This window comes from Mytilus edulis, chromosome 13 (assembly GCF_963676685.1).
Source record: "Mytilus edulis chromosome 13, xbMytEdul2.2, whole genome shotgun sequence".
NCBI lineage: Eukaryota > Metazoa > Mollusca > Bivalvia > Mytilida > Mytilidae > Mytilus > Mytilus edulis.
This window is the reverse complement of record NC_092356.1, coordinates 39853752-39876097: the sequence shown is the minus strand read 5'-3', so window position 1 is coordinate 39876097 and position 22346 is coordinate 39853752. Positions and strand designations below refer to the sequence as shown.

The 22346-nt window shown below is 32.2% G+C and overlaps 1 protein-coding gene across 1 annotated transcript in view; it reads left to right on the top strand.

The window, feature by feature from the left end:
- LOC139501251 (uncharacterized) overlaps positions 1 to 7080 on the top strand; it is a 142105-nt gene extending 135025 nt beyond the window's left edge. The window contains exons 68-70 of the mRNA XM_071290271.1: positions 2073 to 2126; positions 5892 to 5936; positions 6457 to 7080. Of these exons, the coding sequence (XP_071146372.1) occupies positions 2073 to 2126; positions 5892 to 5936; positions 6457 to 6936 (579 nt within the window). The 3' untranslated portion in view covers positions 6937 to 7080. The remainder of the gene's footprint in view (positions 1 to 2072; positions 2127 to 5891; positions 5937 to 6456) is intronic.
- Positions 7081 to 22346: the final 15266 nt, after the last annotated feature.

Sequence of the window (22346 nt, the reverse complement as noted above, 5' to 3'; positions counted from 1 at the left end):
TTCTTTCTGTTCTTGTGTCAATAATCCTCGGGCTGGCACTTGGGAAGCATAGTATAGTATATGTTTAAGCAAGGTAATATTGTTGGTATTTAATGATGTTATAATAAGAACAGATTAAATGCTGCAATGAGTCATCTTAAGTATTATTTAATGAATTAGATCAGATTTGAGAATTTAGCATTCTAATGCTTGGTTACATTTTTAAAAAGAAATAATTATTTATTTTATGGAAATATTTTGGTTATACTGTTGATTATGTTGATTGTCATCACATTTTTATGCCCAATTTAAGGGCATTATATTTTCCAGTCTATGAGTCCATTGTCTGTTTTTCCCGCTTCAGGATAAAGTTTTTGGTCAATTTTTTTTATGAAGTTGTAGTCCAATTAATTTGAAACACATGTTCCCTATGATATGAGATTTCTATTTTTTATGCCAAATTAGAGTTTCACAGTCCACTAAACAGAAAATGGGGCATATATATACTATGGACACATTCTTGTTTTTATTAGCTGTGTGCTTTTTTTCTGTCTGTAGGGGTCTGTTCGATTCCTTTAGTGCTTGTCTGATTAATCAATATTAGGTACTGTTAACAGAATGAGACAGCAATTGGGATACATGCATATATATATTTCACAAACATCAATGGCAGTCAGCAGGGTTTAAGTTGTTTGACCTGGTAGTTAAATGTGTTTTGTTAAAATATATTTTTTCACTCTTTTGGTCTTTTTGAAAATGTTGTTTGTGCTGTATTTAGACCCCTCTACATTGAAATTTGTACACATATAAAGATTGCGGTTTTTATCCAACACAATCATAGGTTTAAACTGGTTTTTTTTCAAATTAGACTTGTATATACAATTTAGCACGTCTAAATAACAGTCAACAATTTTTCCCATGAGGGGGCTGGATCATTACGAGTAATGATACATGTACACAATAAATAAATTATATAAACGCCTAAAAAGTGTACACAACAACACCAATAACAAAAAAAGGAAACTATAAATGTAATTATTTATAAATATTTCAGATAACAAATATCCTTCATCAGTATGATTGTGATGTTAAATGAATCATATATCAGTCTACTTAGATTAAACCAGAACAATCTTAAAATTTATACAATAAAAAAGTCAAACTAAACATAAGTTAAGACGCTTGCACCATTCTAAATATATATATATATATCTAATTGTTTCTAATATCTCATGAAAATACACTTTATAATTATTTAATTAAAATGCATTGTTGTTTGTAAATTTCAATCAATTCAAAAGGGCTCGAGCTTTCAAATTCATGTTCATCGATTTGACTCAAATTCTCATTAGATTCATAATAATGTCAAACATTTATCCAAATTATAAAAAGTAAATAAATTATTAACGGGGCATGGGGTAGATAATATGTAGATAGATTCATGAAGATAGATTTGTTTAGTTTGTATATTAGTCTAGACGTCATCTAATTAACTATGGAGATGACCTCCAAGACAATTTAAGGTCACATAACATTAATATAAATAGATATATGGACCTAGTGCAAATGGATTTTTCTATGTCTGTTTGATTTCAAGTTTAAGTTTAGAATAATGAGTTCATATTCAATTTTACCTGTATAAGAATGATTTTTTGTGGATAGAAACAGTCGATCTAATGATTGATCTTTGTTTCAATTTCAATGTTGAAATTCATTTCTTTAAATAACCTAACACACATCAATCATGCATAATCCACATCTAGCTGAGGGGTTTACTTGAAGTATAAAAAAAAAGAGATTCAATGAGGTCGAATTATTCACTTGCAAGTGAATAATTACCATTAGAGATGTTTCTTAGCTTATTTTGACAAAATTGAACCATACTGGCTGCTAAAAGGTGAGTTATTATTTCACTATTTCATATTCATTAGTAATTGAACCAAAAAACTCTTGTAGCTAGTACTCCTTTGAGGAACTGTTATTATATATAAAAAAAAATGAAGTAGTAAGAATAAGCCAAGTGAAAATATTCATGATAGTCTATATATGAAAATGAATTACTATTGATAAATGCTTTTGGTTGTTTATTTTAGATGGCACCAGTCCTGAAAAAGGGTCATAGTTTAAAAGGAATAGAACTAGTTCAGGTAATAGAACGTATAAAATCAGGACAGCCGGATTCATTACAAGTATTAGCCAAAATGAAAACAAATTTGAAGACTGAAAAATTGAATATGGAGGAGATTGCACAGCATGTGAAAGAGCTTACAGGGGAGGACTTGGATGAAATTTGCCAGCAGTCTGGGAGAAGTGATGACGATGTTGGGGAGGCCAGGTGGATACTCCACTCACTAATTCTACATGCCAACAAGTTTGGTCAAGCTCTTCATGTATCTGAAGGAGAATCTGTGAGTAATTTATTTTTTATGTATTTCTTATTCCCCAGTGCGATTCTTAACTATATTCATAATCTGGTAAATTCAATTTGGGTTTTTAACATTTGGAAATTATAAATTGATGTAACTTGTTTGTGTAAAACATTTATTGAATATATTATTATAAAATTATTTGTAGAGTGGGGCGCTCATATTCGCCGTGGACACAATTTCGCTGTTTTATAATTTTGAGGTGTAAAAACTTCAAAGGATGGTTGGAATGGAAGAAATATGTCGTTAAATTATATTTTTATAACAAATATGATTATTTTTGAAAATGAGACTAAATTTCGGCACTTACGGCAAATGACCGAAAAATGGACAAAGATTTTCAGCCAATTTCCTGAATGACAAAAACGATTTCAAAGAAGCATTCCTTAGTAATTCTTTGACTGATTGCCCTAAATATCAGTTTTTTACACCTTTCAAATGTCTGCTATTCGTCTATAAAGAAATTTATTTGATAAATATTATTTTAAGCTGCAGTTATTTGGTTTTAAATAGATATGTGAAAACGAGGGAATATGTGTCCCCCGTTGGCAAAAAATTAGGAAACTTCAAACACCCTTTAATCCAACTTTTCAGATGATTTTACTCAAAACAAACACGTTTTCAAGCTAAGAATATTTTGCATTTGAAGTTATCTTCATAAAGAAATATCAGTATACTTCAAAAACATAAAGACCTGAACATAAACTGAAGAAAACATGGAAAGATAAGGCGAAAATCAGCACCCCACTCTAACTGTTTTCCTGATTTTGTTTTTTTGTATATGCAGTATTATATTAAAATGTTAGTTAGTTTGTATGATGTTTTCATAAGGCTCATCTGAATTCAATTGTTACTTACTACACTAAGATAAATTTAATGGTAGAATGATTTATAAAATGAAATGACTTAAAGGTAACCTGTTCTTTAACACGGAACACATTTGCAAAACACTTATTTAAAATGAAAATGCATGAAAGTGTTGAGATTGAAATATTGATCATAACAAGAAGTGTTTGCAGTCAAAATTTTACTGATCAAAACAGCATGATTTGCTGTAAAATTTTAGTCCTCTGATCAGCCACTGTTTAGATAATTCTCATGACATCCCTTGCCAACACAGCTCCTATGCACCTATTTGTTCTAGACAAAGAATGGAATCTATACATTTATTAAATTTATTTAGGCTAGAAGGTTGCATGTCAAAGTTATACCTTTTAAACCAGTGACTCATATTATAGTAAGTCATTATTGGTGACATCCTGTTAGTCCGACAACTATTGTTCCGTCATCACATTATTCCAACAGCCCATTACTCCAACATCCAATTATTCCAACAGCCCATTACTCCAACATCCAATTATTCCAACAGCCCATTATTCCAACATATCAATATTTCGACAGCTCATTATATCGACATTCGTCAGTGTACAGGTATATTTTCTCCAAAAGAACAATTCAGAAAAAGAGTTTTGTCAATATCTTTTTTGTTACAAAGGAGATGAACACACAAGATAAATAGTGACAATAACTCTTACAAAGATACTTGTTAAGATAAGCAGGGTCAAGATTAAAAGTGCATACACTGTACGATACAATATAAGAAATATCTAAGCCACATTTTGCAAAACAATAATTTATAGCAGGAAACAAATTTGGCAAAAGAAAATTCAAATAAGAGTAATAATTTAAAACCAATTGTTCAGAGCCCAATTGAAAGTCTCCATCCCTTGTGATATATTTTGATATGAAATTATTAGAATTTGGTTTAAAATGTTAGTTCCAGTTGTCAAATTATAGGTCATTGTTTGCTGATTCCAAAATTATACAGTTTCTATACCATTTAGTTTGAAATAAGGGAGGTAATTTGTTACTTTCGGTCTGAAAAATGTGACTTCCGGTATTATTTGATAGTTAGTTTAACATTGCTTTCAAAATTTTATTGTTCTATATACTTTTACATGAAATAAGTACAAAAATAGACACTTCCAGTTTACACAAGACTATACGATTTCATATACCAAACATCTAAATACATCTTGCAAAACAAACTTTAAACCCAAGAAATAAAAGTGCTGGAAGAAGAAGAAAAAAATAATTAGAAGAAGAAGAAAATCAATAGGTCTTTCCACTTTCGGTGGAAAGACCTACTAAACCAAAATCAAAAAAACATTTGACCTTGACCTAATTTTCTTATGATTTGACCAAAGACCTCAAATCAATAGACCCTATATAGCTAGGTCTCTATCACTTATGGTTTACCAGTTACAATTACATTTCACTTATTTTTAATACAAAAGGGAAATAACTCTCATACAGAGGCTTGGGACCACTTCAGTGAAAATTATTCTTAGGTCCTGAGAATATAACCAGCAAAATTAGTAAAATAATTTTGTGGTTATCTTTTACGGTTGGAAAAGAGATGTGCACACAAGAAAAACAGTGTTAGGGGAGTTAACTCTTACAATAAAAAGTTATAGGTTAAACAGGGTAAGTTTTAAAGTGGTAAATGTTCGATATCATATGCAAAAAATCAAAGCAACATCTCATGAATCCACCAAACGTCGGTGGAAGAAGTAAATTTTTTTTTATTAAAGACCAATTGTTCAGAGAACAGTTGTAGTAATGATATATTTTGATATTAAAATGTTATTTCCAGTGTCAAATGATATTCGCTGATTCCAAAAATTTATGATTTCTGTACAAAAAAAAATTAAATAAGGGAGATAATTTTATAGTTCCGGTATTACAAGAATGTTTACTTGACACTGATTCCAAAAGTACATGGTTCTTTATACTTTTATATTAAATACGCACATAAAATAGCTACTTCCGGTTTACTAAAGGTCACTTCAGCTTGAAATTTCCAAGATCAAAGTGCTTGTAACCTAGTGCAATAAGTCCCATGGCTTTATCATGTATACATATGAGGTAAAAGCAAAGGTTATAAAATCTAGAATGTAAAATTAACCTATGACCGTGAGCTCAATTTGAAGGTCAAAGACCAAGGACCTCAAATCAAAAGACCCTAGGTCTTTATTATGAGGGGGGATAGGAGGGGTCCTGATCCCGAAATCCCGGGCTTAAAAAACGAAATCCCAAGGTCCTGAATTTAAATAAAGTAAATCCCGACATCCCGAAATACGAAAAAAGGGATTCCCGGATCCCGAAAGGGTAAATCCCGAAATCCCGAGCTTAAAAACACCCGATCCCGGAGTCCCGATAAAGGTCCTATCCCCCCTCTATTATATATGGCTAATGAGTTATATCACCATACACTTAATTATAAATATGAGAGGGGAGAAAACTCGAATTTAATGTAAGCGTACCCTTTCAAACAAACTGTCTGTGATACGACATGTCCCATCTAACAATTTAGTAAAATTATGTTGTCAATATCTTATATGGTTTTTATAAAGAAGTTAAAATAAGCCAAAATCAAAATTTAGAATATGACCTTTGGCCTTGACCTAATTTGCTTTTTTTTAGACCAAGGACCTTAAATTTAAAGACCCCATCACTTTTGATTTACCAGTAAGTAATACATATCACTTATATCAAATGCATTAGGGGAAATAACTCTCATATGGAGACTCAGGAACACTTCGATGAAAACCAAACTCAATATCCAGAAGATATAGCGAGCAATTTGGTAAAATAAATTTGTTGTTATCTTATACGGTAACAAAAGAGTAGTCAACACAAGAAAAATAGTTTTGGGGGAGATAACTCTTACAATGAAAAGTGTTTGGTTAAAAAGGATCAGTTTAAAAAGCACATAAACTGTTCGATATCATATACCAAATATCAAAGGGACATCTTGTAGAAGAACTGTGCAAGAAAAAAAATAATGAGAACAATATCTAAAATTCTTTCAACGGAAAAGTGGAATGACATAATAATAAAAAAAAAATCAATAGGTGTTTCACAGAAAAGTGGAAAGAACTAATTAGAGTAGAAAACGAGTTCCTGAACTAATTTCGTTTTAATATATTAGTCAGTCTACAATCACAATTGGCCGTAATATTATGAATATACATTTCTTTTAAAACAGGATAGTGATATGGGAGTGAATAACGAATCTTTTGTCCAACCTGAAAGTGATATGGGAGTGAATAACAAATCTTTTGTCCAACCTGAAAGTGATGTGGGAGTGAATAACCAATCTTTTGATCAACCTGAAAGTGATGTGGGAGTGAATAACGAATTTTTTGTCCAACCTGAAAGTGACATGGGAGTGAATAATGAATCTTTTGTCCAACCTGAAAGTGATATGGGAGTGAAAAATGAAACTTTTGTCCAACCTGAAAGTGATATAGAAGTGAACAATGAAACTTTTGTCCAACCTGAAAGTGATATGGGAGTGAATAACGAAACTTTTGTCCAACCTGGAAGTGATGTGGGAGTGAACAATGAAACTTTTGTCCAACATGAAGATAAAGCTGAAATCGTAGCGGAACAAACTGAAATGTCAATGATACAAGATCACATAAGCACTGATAGTGAACCAAATGTAGCAACTGAAAGTGTATAAAAATACAATCCAGTTCATTTACGACCAATAAGAACATTTGCAAAACAGAAAATTAAAAATTTGAATGGAAAACAAATTAACTTCTGCACTGGCCATGTCATTTAGATATGATATTGGCCAATACAACAAGAAAAAACACAATGATACTTGACAATTTTATGAGTTTGTTTTATTTTATACTAGACAGAAAAACTTTTTGATTAAGGATTATGTTCCCTTGTGTTCATTCAATGCTAAACATATGGAAATGTTATAGAAAATCCACAGCCTTTCTCTTTGTAATCTCGTATTTTGCCATTCCGCGCTTGGTAGATAGAGGATTATTGCATGCAGTGCTAGCAATGATTTCCTTAAAGCAAGTTTATAAATTTATATATTGGTTAAAATAAATATAAATATGGACCAATTCAATACACCTTCTCGGGTGCATTCGACTTTAGTGACTCATCACGAGAATATTTGGATTTCAATAAAATTGAGAATGGAAATGGGGAAGGTTGTTTCTGACTTTTTGTTAACAATATAGGCTAGCACATCATAGAACAACAAGCAAATAATCTATGTTTGACATTATATAACAAAAATCTCTTTTTTAAAGTCTGTGGATTTTCTACAAAAATCTTGGTTTATTTGCCAAAAATCCCCTTTTTCTATAAAATGCAATGAAACAAAAAATAATAATGCTTTGCAGGAAGTTTCCCTTAGCCTTAAGGTATATTTTCAAAATTGCCCATCTCTATTATTAATCATTTTTGCTGTTTTCATAGTACATGTATTGCAGTTTGAAAATTTTGTGTAATCCTAATGGTATAGAAGGGGTCATAAACCTTAATATATTATGAACATATTTTTTATTATTTTTAAGTAACATTGTGTTTTGCTACATTAGGTTAAAATCTTAACTAGCACAAAGTTGTGTTGCCAATCTATATTGTCATTGGCACAAATGCTTGAAAATCATGAAAATTTTAACAAAATGTAATAATGATCAAGGTTATAATCACAATAATTTAAACTCACAATAACAAATGTACACACTTATTTTTCAATTTTCACTATTATTTCATAATTAATACCTATTCTCATATTAAACAAAATAAATGTAATTGTCATCATTTATTAAAATCAAATTTATAAAATAAAACTCATTACCCAACAAGAATATTTTTCTTTATAATGTCTGTCATATGTTTGAAGTTCGTGTTTTCATGATCATAGCTAAAAAATGTGTTGAATGCTTTTTTTTGTAAGTTCATAGGGTTGTAAAAGCATTGATCGTGCACACATTTTTAGAATGAAGCGTGTTCATGCTTCATACAAAATGTACTTCGGTCAACGCTTTAACACCTAAATAAAGTTACAAACAGAAGCATTCAATTCTTAATTATTATAAATGTTTAATGATGATGATGACAATGAAAATGAATGGCAGGAACAGGACCAAGGTCAGGATTATGATGAAATTGATGAATTAGTGTTTAATGTCCAGTGGTATTTATAACATGCATACAAGAACATGTGCTAGCTAGTTTACAAGGTAACAGTCTGAATGACGATTTGTCACCCTACTTACAGACATAATTCTCGTTTTTATAGGACTGCAAAATAAAATTTGCGTTGTATAATGCTATCATGTCCTCGTCCTCCTTGTCCTTGTCCAAAGACACATTTAGTTTCTGGACAATAACTTTAGTTTGTTTATGTGAATGGATCTCTATAAATTTTTACCAGAAGGTTCAATACCACTAAAGAAAGGTTGGGATTAATTTTGGGGATGATTGTCCCAACTGTTGAGGGGCCCAAAATAAGCATTTTTCTACTATCAGGATAATAACTTGTGTATAGGTATTTCAATTGCTCTGAAATTGTACCACTTTGTTTATTACCACAAGTAGAAGGTTTTGGTGCCAACAGTTTAGGAATTAAGGGCCAAAAACATTTTTTGTAGTTTCTTGATAATAACTTGTGTGCAGGTGTATCCCTCTCTGACATTGTACCACAAACTTCCATATCACAAAAGGAAGGCTGGGATTGAGTTTGGGGGTTATTGCTCTATTCATGCAGGAATTAGGGGCCAAAAAAGGGTCAAAAACGCATTTTTCTAGTTTCCAGACAATAACTATTGTTTATTAATGGATCTCTCTGAAATTGTACTACAAGGTTCCATACTATAAAAGAAAGGGTAGGATACAGTGTAGAGGTAATTGCCCCAAGGGGGAGGGGGGTCCTATTTTTTTAAGGAGTTCAATTTTTTTCTTCAAAATTTCAAATTTTGAAATGTTTCAAGAAGAAAACTTTAAATGCACAATAGATTTGTAAGAGCTTGACATTTTTTTTGTGTCCGAAACCTATACTATGTCAAAAATTTTATCGCAATCCAGATTCAGATAGTATCAATCTTGAATATTGCGTCTTAATTTGCCCCAACTGTTCAGGGTTCAACCTCTGGGGATGTATCCGGCTGCGCTCAGCGAATCATTTTAATAATTTCAATGTTCTTATTGAATAATTAGCAAATACTAAATTTTGAGTCTAAAGTTTGACCTGGCCTTTGATCAAATCCACAACCTCTCTCACTTCTAGTGAGTTTCCTACTACAAGAACAAATAACTATCACTAGATGGCCAGATGTTGCTTACACTTCTTGAGCATAGGACTACCCTATTTCTATAGAGTGCTACAAATGGCTGTTGCTCAATCTTGAAATAGGACATGCTTTAAAAAACAGAATTATATTAAATAATTGTAGCAAAAAATCCCAATTTTCCCCCATTCACTTGTTTTTAACTAGGTACTTATATGTTATATAAGTAATGTTTTTACATAATTTGATTTTCATTACACTCAGTAGTCATAATGTTTTAGGATTTTCTCAGGATGTGTGTTTTCTTTTCTATCTCAATCAGCTAGATTTAAAGTTTACCACATGTTTTAGAAGGATGTTTAATTATACATCAATCCCAATACAAATATGCATGTCTTGATGATTAGTGACCGCTTGTGGAATTTGACTTTGTCCTTAGTTTGTTTGTACATAAACCTGGGTGAAGTTTAGTTTCTCCCACTGAATATCCCATTAACAAGTTGTATAGTAAAAAACCTGTGTATTCTGCCTTGAGTATCCAGTTATTTTTAAAATGCATATTTAGCAGTTTTAGGTGTCGAGTAGAAACTTTCGACATAAATGCTGAGGGAATCGATGGTAAAAATACCTTTCACTCCATGGCTAAAACTGTATTTCAGTATCGAAACGAATCATCAAACGCCCACATAAGTTCCATCAAGGTTAAACGGGGACTAAAAAGATCTTTGACATTGAAATATTCGAATACCAATTGTATGCCATGTTTACTTTTTGACAAGCCAAGAGAACGATATGGACCTTCTCGTTATTATGATGTTCATTGGAAGATTGTGTCTTTTTTCATGAAAAACCTAGATATATCTGTCCTTGTCTTTGGTATTTCATTTTCTGCAGAAAGCAGTGAACAAATTGTTCCATTTTGGACTGGTTCTAACATAAGGCTACATCTGAAATTTCGTTTGTAGCCTATGCTCCAGCCAGTGGCGGATCCAGAAATTTTCATAAGTGGGGGCCCACTGACTGACCTAAGAGGGGGCCCGCTCCAGTCACGCTTCAGTGATTCCCTATATAAGCAACCAAATTTTTTCCCAAAAAGGGGGGGCCTGGCCCCCCCCCTAAATCCGCCTATGCCAGCTATAGATGCCAAGCCTAGCGTCATGGCACTAGTACTAACAACTATGAAACAATAATACGATATGTCAAAACGTGCCGGTCAACAATATTCTGTGAAACATTTGACAATTAATTGTATGCTGTTGCCAAAATGTAAAATGGTCTACGCTAGACGTTTTTCAATCACACATAATAAGACTTGGAGGAAGTCATGGCCTTTCTTGTTTAATAGTAACAGTTGGCAAGTTATGGGCACTAGCTGGGCTTTATGACTTTCTTGTTGACCCTGGAACCCCTAGATGTTCAGGATTCTTACAAAACACATCCTTGTGCATTTTAGTTCTGAAATGAGATCAAGATCGGGAATAACCAGAGATAAAGAAACTGAACAAGAGAATACGAAGCCAACGGTAATGACACACAAGAAAAATTTGATAGGGTATATACATTCAAATATGACCGATCATTCTTAGTTATTGATAAATATTTCTACAAGCCTCAAAAGAGTTCATGATTCTCTTCTTAAATTTCTTGAACGTGACAACCATATTGTTAAATCTTTTTTGGAAGTTAAGGCTGTTTTAGTTAGACTGAAACCCACGTATTCTATAGTCCTATTCCAAGGTCTCCTCTCAATACTTTCAATCATACGACCCAGATCCTAAAACTAAAGTGTAAATCAGATGACTTTATTAAAGCACATATAAACCCAGTAAAAATAGTTCGTCGTGCTTTCGTTCTTGCTAATGTGACTGGTCAGGATCTTGGCATATCCTATCAGTCTCATACCTTCAGCTCTGTTCCATGATGATGGTACCATGTGGAAGTGTTGTAAATCTGATATAATTCACCTCCGTGAAGAGGAAATTATATCTTCTTCCAATCTTCCAAGTTAAGAAAAGGTACCAGTCTTATAATTTGATACGCCAGATGCGCGTTTCCTCTACATACGACTCATCAGTGATGGCCAGATCAAAATAGTTAAAATGCCAAACAAGTATAAAGTTGAAATGCACTGAGAATCAAAATTCCTAAAAGTTGTGCCAAGTACGGCTAAAGTAATCTATGCCTGGGATAAGTAAATCCTTAGTATTTCGATTAACTAATACTTTTGCAAACGGTCAATTTATAAAAATGACCAAATAATTGATATTAATGTCAACACCGAAGTACTGACTACTGGGCTGGTGATACTATCTTTTTTTAAAGGGGAGATCAGGAATTATCCGTTTACATTGAAAATTCCCCATTGTGAAAACTCGTTTTTACAGCACATCCCACGCACAAGGCTTCAAACGCAAGTTTGGATGAACTCTCATATTGCTAAAACAGTGATTATATAGTTTCCAAAGAATTTGGTTGACAAGACGGTAAAAACGGTTTGCTCTCGGTTTTCTTTCAGGGTTCCATGTCAGCAGATTACCTTCAATACCTTGTTTTTACGTATAAGTGCAAGGGAAAAACAGTTTGCAATAAAAACTGTGTATTTAACAGACAGAATTCCAAAATACCAATATTTGATCATGTTATGGGTATGATGTTTGTAGAAAGTATTTAACTCACCGAACAATATTGAAAGAACACAACGATGAAAACGATGCCTGATGTCAGGTTTTCCAAAGTTGTCATGCCCTTTGTTTGTTACAATACCCCATACAACCACTCTTTCTGAGGGACAAAAGCACATTAATAATAAACCTAAAAAGTTTATAGAGCTAGAATATTCGCTGAAAATAAAGTCCATCTTTAAAGTCATTTGTTTTAATTGCCATGTGTGAAATATTTGTGACTGGTAATTAAATATACATCAAAGCAAAAACCAAATTGACTTCAATTCATTTTTTTAAATCTGTAAAATTCAGAAATATATCTATAGAAGTACATGCGATGTAAAATTCTTCACAATTACGTCATAACATGTACTGTTTTCACAACAACGATGAAAAAACAGAATTTATGCAGTTTTCTATCTTTATTTCGAAGGAAACACATCAACTATAAGAGGAAAACAACGAAGCATAAACAGCAAACTCCCCAATACAATACTCAACTAAAATGACTGCCAATTACTGAAAGGCAAATACAAGTAATGTATAAATTATGATTTCTCAGAAAAAAAGTATCAATCAGTACACATCCAAAGGATTTGTAATAGAGACGTCATAAACATTCTGGGAAAGCATGATCATTTACTAAACTAATAGAACAGTGTATTGACAGGATTTAGGACAATAAGTTTTAAAGTATCATTTACCAACACCTTAAGAAGCACAACCATCCTTTTAAATATTTAGCAGTTCAACCTTTAGAAGTAGTAAATAAGCAGCCTGGTGAATCGCATTCAAAGTTTGTACGATCACGGAAAATAATTGAATTAAATTGGATTAAAAAATTACAGACAGTTTACCCTCTCGGTCTAAATGATAATATCATAGGAATTGGTAATATATCTAGAACCAATTCCGTTAACATTTTGGATATAGTTTCTAAAACTGTTCGTAAAAAACGTTCTCACGGTCGTAGAACAAATCGCAATCAAAGAAGATTTCGGGCCAATCATACCAATATTTCGGACCTAATTTCTATTTCAAAAAACAACGGCAGACATTATCTGTTAACAAAACTCTGTTCGTTACCGGTTAATAAGTTAAATAAAATTTTGGAGGATTGCAACACAATTTCATATAGCAGTCCTAAGTATGAAATTGTTCAAATTATTATGGCATATTGTTATTCTAAATTATTTCCCAAAATTGATCGCCCTGAAGATCATAAAAAACATTTTATTAAAATTAAGTATGTCAATAAAGGCTTTGATTTTGTAAATATTGCCGGTATATTTAACGACCATTCTGTTAAAGAACAAATTCCTGGATATTTTGACAATACTGAGCTACCTCTTATTTGTTATATTTACAAGAAATCTACCCGGAAATTTGTGTTTAATTATAGTCAATTGTGTAAAGATGTTAATATCAGTGAAAATACACCTACTTCATGTAATTGCAGTAATTCCGAATATATTTATGGCCCCATTTCCCATGTTATAACAGGAGATCTTAACATCGTTCAAGACCGAGAGTTAAAATCATTCCTCAGTAAAGGACCTAAATATCGTCCCCGTCAATTATTAATTGGAATGAGTGTCGTAATATCATCCACGACTCACTCCATACTTACTGTATGAAATGGATAAAACGGGAAAAAGCTGACAAAAAATCTTTGGACTCTTTTTTTAATTCAGTAATGAAGATAGTTGATATACGTATTCAACATTTTAAAGAACATTTTACTATAAACCCTTACAACAATAAACCTATTTCTCGTATCAAACATAAACTAAAAGAACTAGCCAAGGAATTTGTTTTTGTCCCGGCAGATAAAGCTGCTAATAATATTATTATTGTTTGACGTAAATTTTACATTGAGGTTCTGAAAAAGGAAATCACCAATTCACCAACATTCCAACTGACTCCATTTTCAGAAAACGAAATCTGTAACAAACATAAACTTTTAGGCACCGCTTTACAAGCAGAGCCAAATACAATGAAAGTCCCAACTATGTATTGGCTTCCGAAGCTACACAAAACCCCTTACAAATTAAATATAGATTTATTTCGTCTTCAAGCCATTGTTCAACTACTAAATTGTCTATTCTTCTTACCAGCACACTTGGTACAATTAAAAACCTGATAATAAATTGTTCAAATAAGGCCTTCGAAAATAGTGGAATAAATTACTTTTGGAGTGTCAAGAACTCGTTGGAAGTACTTGATAAATTGCATGCTTATATTGGTGATTTTGAATCTGTTCAAAGTTTTGATTTTTCTACCCTGTATACCACATTGCCTCACATTCTCATTAAGAAAAAATTCACACACCTAATTAAATGGGCATTCAAAAAATCAGAATGTGAATATATATGTTCAAACTCTTTTAGGTCATTTTTTAGTAGCAATAAACAAAAAAACTATGTTAATTGGACATGCTTTGATACTATATATGCCCTTGAATTTTTACTAGATAACATTTTTGTTCGCTTTGGGGATTCCGTATGTCGTCAGATTATCGGAATTCCAATGGGGTCTAACTGTGCACCACTTATTGCGGACCTGTTTTTGTATTGTTATGAGTTACAATTTATGACAAAAATAAGCAAAGACCCATCGAAACAACATCTGATAAACAAATTTAATAATACGTTTAGATATTTGGATGATATTTTGGCTCTCAATAATGACGACTTCAGTATGTATATTTATAATGAAATTTATCCTGTTGAACTTACTTTAAATAAAGCTAATACTAACAATGACCACTGCCCTTTTCTCGATCTTGATATCTATATCACTAATGGAAAGCTGAATACTAAAATTTATGATAAAAGGGATGATTTTTCATTTCCTATCGTTAATTATCCGTTTTTAGATGGTGACGTTCCCTTGTCACCATCTTACGGTGTTTATATATCTCAACTTGTACGATTCGCTCGTGTATGTAACAATGTTTTAGATTTTAACGAGAAACATTTATGTATTACTGAAAAATTATTACACCAGGGTTTTCGATATCACAAACTAGTCAAAACATTTACTAAATTTTATCATCGGTATAAAGACATTATTCGTAAATATAGCTCAACATGCAGACTTTTAATACGTTCAGGTATTTCACATCCAATTTTTTATGGTAATATTCTTTATAAAGCACAAAGGTGTCAGTATTCACCTCAGAAACTTACAAAACCTTTGAATAGACTTATTAAGAAGGGATATAATTACGATACTGTTGTCAAGTCATTAAAGATTGCATATTTTGGCGTTAATATTGAGTCATTGATAAGGTCTTTGCATCAGAACTAAACACATTTATTCTAAAAACAGTTTTTGGCATGACACGGGTTATGTTCTTCTCATATATGTTATGATGGTATGATCGATACTAAACCCCTAACGGGAAGGATTGTGCCTGATGTTCATATGATGAAATCATAATCTTTCAGTCAGTTTAGTTGAAGTCTGGAGCTGGCATGTCAGTTAACTGCTAGTAGTCTGTTGTTATTTATGTATTATTGTCATTTTGTTTATTTTCTTTGGTTACATCTTCTGACATCAGACTCGGATTTCTCTTGAACTGAATTTTAATGTGCGTATTGTTATGCGTTTACTTTACTACATTGGTTAGAGGTATAGGGGGAGGGTTGAGATCTCACAAACATGTTTAACCCCGCCGCATTTTTGCGCCTGTCCCAAGTCAGGAGCCTCTGGCCTTTGGTAGTCTTGTATTATTTTAATTTTAGTTTCTTGTGTACAATTTGGAAATTAGTATGGCGTTCATTATCACTGGACTAGTATATATTTGTTTAGGGGCCAGCTGAAGGACGCCTCCGGGTGCGGGAATTTCTCGCTACATTGAAGACCTGTTGGTGACCCTCTGCTGTTGTTTTTTATTTGGGCGGGTTGTTGTCTCTTTGACACATTCCCCATTTCCATTCTCAATTTTATTTAATAACTGTATCAAAATATATCTTTAATTGCGTTATAAGACTTATAATCATCAAAACTAATATTCAATGTAAGTATCGATATTAGTTAAGTATAGTGTTAGTTTCATTACCTTTAAGAACATAGTTAATTCAGAAAATCAATAACTTTAAATGGACCATATTTTAATTAACGTGCTCTATAAATAAAACCAATCTAATAATAAGGATGTTATTCTCGATTTTGACACGATAACTATAGACTACGTTCCTTTTAGATTCGTCTACTATAGACAAAAGGACGATCAGCAAATCAATTTAGTATCCACATCTGATTCACGCCACCTCTAGAATAGGCAGTTTCACAATAACTTTGAAGAAGAAGACCTAGCAATATACCGTTGTTTGTAAGGATACTTATCTAGTTTAGGTATATAATACAGTGATGGACGATCCAGTTCTTCATCTTTGGTTGAAATTCCTAAGGAACATAGACCAGAAGGTATAAGTGTTTTGCAACTTTTGGGTCTTTAAAGATTGACGTAGCATGGTCATTGATAGACCCATTCAGTTTCTTAATTATCATTTGTATCAACGACCTCACCCCCTTAATCCATTCGGAAAGAGTGTCTATGTCTTCCTTCTTGCGCTTAGCCCATTGCCTGGCATAAGCCTCGACTGAATCCATCAAAATTTTGAAGTTGTATTTCCAATTGATGGATTTAGGCTCACGATATTTCGGACCTTTTGATAACACATTTTGCAGGGAAGTGTTATTGACAATGTTGTGGCCAGCCGGATTATATGTGAATGGGAACTAGTACAAGTGCAATGAGGAGGTTTAGACTTGAAGTCATCAATATTGAGATACTGCAAAATTTTAGTTGCAATAGGTTTGGTATATATAGGTATAAGAAATGATTGGTACAGACTGAAATAAGGAGGTATTTTCGATTGAACAAATTTATGATGAAGTATATTGCCTAAGTTGACGCCATCGAGACCTCTGTTGGCAAAGGAAAGATTAAGAAAATATCTTTTCTCTATTTCATCTTTTCCAATGCGGACTGGTTTGAAAAGTCTGTGACTTGCAATATCCAAAATTATTACTGTAAGAGCTGAACTCATCAGATCAGCAAGAAATAAATAAAGGCAACAGTAGTTTAGCTCTATTCAAAAGTCATAAATCGATTGAGAGAAAAAAAAATCCGGGTTACAAACTAAAACCGAAGGAAACACATCAACTATAAGAGGAAAACAACGAAGCATAAACAGCAAACTCCCCAATACAATACTCAACTAAAATGACTGCCAATTACTGAAAGGCAAATACAAGTAATGTATAAATTATGATTTCTCAGAAAAAAAGTATCAATCAGTACACATCCAAAAGATTTGTAATATAGACGTCATAAACATTCTGGGAAAGCATGATCATTTACTAAACCAATAGTGCAGTGTATTGACAGGATTTAGGACAATAAGTTTAATAACTGTATCAAAATATATCTTTAATTGCGTTATAAGACTTATAATCATCAAAACTAATATTCAATGTAAGTATCGATATTAGTTAAGTATAGTGTTAGTTTCATAACCATTAAGAACATAGTTAATTCAGAAAATCAATAACTTTAAATGGACCATATTTTAATTAACGTGCTCTATAAATAAAACCAATGTAATAATAAGGATGTTATTCTCGATTTTGATACGATAACTATAGACTACGTTCCTTTTAGTTTCGTCTACTATAGACATAAGGACGATCAGCAAATCAATGAATTAAGAAACTTTAAGCGAAATAAATACAAAATGACATTCATTCAAAATGTTTTGTCTTTTTTTTGTGTGTGTCAAAACCAAACAACTATTTGAGTATGATGCAGATAAAAATTGAAATAAGTTGATTGTCAATTAAAAGTAAACACGCCCTTTAACAATGTCTTGGCTTCTTCACGAAACATGATGTCCATAAAAGCGTAAATAAAATGATTCACGATGTTATTAATCGATTATCTGCATATCATAAACAAACAACATAGCCGATCTTTCTGAATTCGAAAGTTTTCCCACAAAATCTTTGTAGATTCCAGCTAAGATTATCATTATTAGTTTTGGTGTATAACAAATAAAAAACACCAAAGTAATGATGAAAAACATGATTGCCATTTTATACGTCAAGTCACGATCCTTTCGTTGTCGTTTTACAGATTCCGATTGTTTAGAAACAGCTGTCGTTTGGTTGTTTTCATTGCTTTCAGTTTCATGTGAATTCGTGGAAAAATCACTCATCGTTAATTCTTCTTGATTTATTTTGATATTTTCTACATTTTTTTCTTCTATGTTGGATTTGTTCCCCTTTTTATCTTTCTGATGTCTTCTTTTTTTTAAATGACCAAAGATTGTATATGTAATTCATGCATATAAAACGATAAACGTTGTTACTGTAACAAAAACAAACAAACCAACCACAATAAAGTATACATTTCTTGCAAAATTATTCCCTTTGGAAGACGATCCCCATCGCCATCCGGTAATTCTGTATGTAGAACTGTGAACCGGAATTAATTCACTTACAAACGGCAATGGCATCGCAGCCATAATTGAACGCAAATTTGCTAAAACCAATGAAACTCTCTTAAATACAAGTGTTGTTGAATGATTCAGCTTCATACATATTTTGAAGTATCGTTGAATTGCAATGATAAGTAACACACATATTGGGATAAAAGTTGCCAAGCCACGAAAGAAAGATGTTATTTTATATAAAACATAGTTTGAATAGGTGACTTGGTGAATCGAGTTGTATATTCCAAACGACCCAAGATACACAGTAGCTATCAAATCACAAGCGGCTAAAATTGGTATAAAATATCTTTCGTCAGAAGAGTTTTTCATCTGGCAAGCATAAACCAACAAAACAAGGACGTTTCCGCTTATTCCAACCAATAGATAAACAGAAAGCACAACAATATTTGGTATCAGGTATCGTTCCATTCCAAAACTGTCATATTATTCATGATGACAATTTAGATACATAAATTTGAGAATGGAAATGGGGAATGTGTCAAAGAGACAACAACCCGACCAAATAAAAAACAACAGTAGAAGGTCACCAACAAGTCTTCAATGTAGCGAGAAATTCCCGCACCCGGAGGCGTCCTTCAGTTGGCCCCTAAACAAATATATACTAGTCCAGTGATAATGAACGCCATACTTATTTCCAAATTGTACACAAGAAACTAAAATTAAAATAATACAAGACTACCAAAGGCCAGAGGCTCCTGACTTGGGACAGGCGCAAAAATGCGGCGGGGTTAAACATGTTTGTGAGATCTCAACCCTCCCCCTATACCTCTAACCAATGTAGAAAAGTAAACGCATAACAATACGCACATTAAAATTCAGTTCAAGAGAGGTCCGAGTCTGATGTCAGAAGATGTAACCAAAGAAAATAAACAAAATGACAATAATACATAAATAACAACAGACTACTAGCATGCCAGCTCCAGACTTCAATTAAACTGACTGAAAGATTATGATTTCATCATATGAACATCAGGCACAATCCTTCCCGTTAGGGGTTTAGTATCATACCATCATAACATATATGAGAAGAACATAACCCGTGTCATGCCAACAACTGTTTTTAGAATAAATGTGTTTAGTTCCGATGCAAAGACCTTATCAGTGACTCAATATTAACGCCACAATATGCAATCTTTAATGACTTGACAACAGTATCGTAATTATATCCCTTCTTAATAAGTCTATTCAAAGGTTTTGTAAGTTTCTGAGGTGAATACTGACACCTTTGTGCTTTAAAAAGAATATTTCCATATAAAATTGGATGTGAAATACCTGAACGTATTAGAAGTCTGCATGTTGAGCTATATTTACGAATGATGTCTTTATACCGATGTATATCAAATACGAATACGGCACATTTACCAGAATGGTAATATCACATATAAAATTTATATTTCATGTAGTTGTTTGTTTTAACAAGTTTAACTCCAAGCTCGGGTTCTTTAAAACTACATTTATAAGCGTAGTTTACCTTTTAAAATATTTAAAACAACAATGGTGAACACACCTGTATTTCCTTTACAGTCAAAGAAATTTTCCTTATAAATTTTAACAGAAATAAAACAGAACTGAAACTAATATGTCTACTCTAGAATTCCAACAAATATGTCTTTATTTAAAAAGTTCGTTGAAATGTGTTGTACTAATGATTATTTTAAGAATATAAACTACCTACACTCAACACTCTGATTCAAACAAAACATTCTATGGCACTGACATTATCGAGATGCTTTATTTCTTGATTAAAATATTTGTAATGTTTCGAGAACAAACAATCCCTCTTACTTGCCGACATGTTCCTCTATCTATATTAGGCCGGATTCATACAGGAACTTCTAAGGAAGAAAAAGAGAAGTTATCAGTATCCTTTAACTTTACTACCCGCTATATAGATAATGGTCTAAAACTTGATAATTCAAAATTAGGTGACATGTTTGAACTGTGTTTTCATTTTGCAAGTGAATAAATGGTCATCATTTTTTTGTCTTGACGGAATGTTTGTTTGTTTCTTTTAAATGGTTTTGAATTGATAACATATCTAAACAATTCAATCAAGGATAATCACACGTAATAATGTCTCATTTCTTATCAATAAAAAAAATACTTTTGTATGTATAACAGCAAATTACGTGATCCGACATATTATTTTACTAAACTATAAATAGGCATAACCCCATAGGGAAGATGGTTCTATAACTATTTCAGTACATATAAATGTTTAAATAAAACCTAGCATTAATAGTATGCATATACAAATTAACTGTAAAAAAATGTGACAAATGTTACACTTCCAAACATTGTAAAACTTGGTTTGAATAATGTTTACGACATTTGTGTTCGTTTGCTTGATAATACGTTTTCACTTGAATAAAGACAATGCTATAATGGTTTGGAAATGTTGGCCTTATACAAGGTACCCTGTGTTAATTTGTTTCATCAAAATGTATTCCGTTCAATGTATGTGCATAAAATGGTAAACAGTTTTAACAAAAATACTAAACTCCGAGAAAAGTAAAATCGGAAAGTCCCTAATCACATGGCAAAATCAAATGACAACTCACATAAAAAACGAATGGACAAGAACTGTCGTATTCCTGACTTGGTACAGGCATTTTCAAATGCAGAAAATGTTGGATTGAACCTGGTTTTATAGCGCTAAACCTCTCACTTTGTACGACAGTCTCATCAAATTCCGTTATATTTACAACGATGCGTGAACTAAACAGACATAATGAATAAAATATGGGTACATCAGTCATCGCCGTGTTACAATTTTACAAAAAACACAAAAGCATCTATCAAATAAAAAAGCACATTTATTGCTTCGCATGTCTGACGTCAGAAAATTTTATAAGTCACATAGGAAGAAATTTTGTCGTTCAATGTTTATAAAAAACAATTTTATAATTTCACATGGGCAATGTTGGCATACAGGGTTTAAAAATCAAATGTAATTTTAGAAATAGACTGAGATTTAAAATTGTCCAGAAGTTCTTTAGAATTTGTTAAAAATCCACAAATTGTTAATACCACTTCCAGATTAAATAATGTTGACGTTTGTGGTTCAACGTATTTTTCAATTTATAATAGAAATAACATTATTACATATAATAGAACAATAACATACTGACGGGATCTTTTAAAGTACAGAGTCACGTTATAAGAACCAAAGAAACACAAAAAGTCGCATATACAAAACACACCAGCAAAAATGAAAGATAACACAAACATATTGACGGGATGTATAAGTACCGAGCCACGTCAAATGAATACAACAGAGAAATGATACTGTCGCGATAAATAATTCGGTAAACAATTAGGGACTCTGCTACCATAAAATGTGATTCGCTAGGTTCTATGTTATACATTTTATTTAGGTTGGACTTCAAAGTGATATGATTCACAGTCAATTTCGTTTGATTCCTGGTGGCTCCCTAGAGTTGATACGACAATGTTCTTCTGATACATGTCTATGACACTGACTGTGTGCTCTAAAAGATCATAGATGTCCAAATAAAGGACTGCCATGTGTAGACAATACACAAAGTGAGACAGTATTTTAGAGTGTCCAATCATAAGGTTTTATTTGAATATTGGTATTTCTCATACAAATGTTATATATGTTTTGAGTAAGTCTGT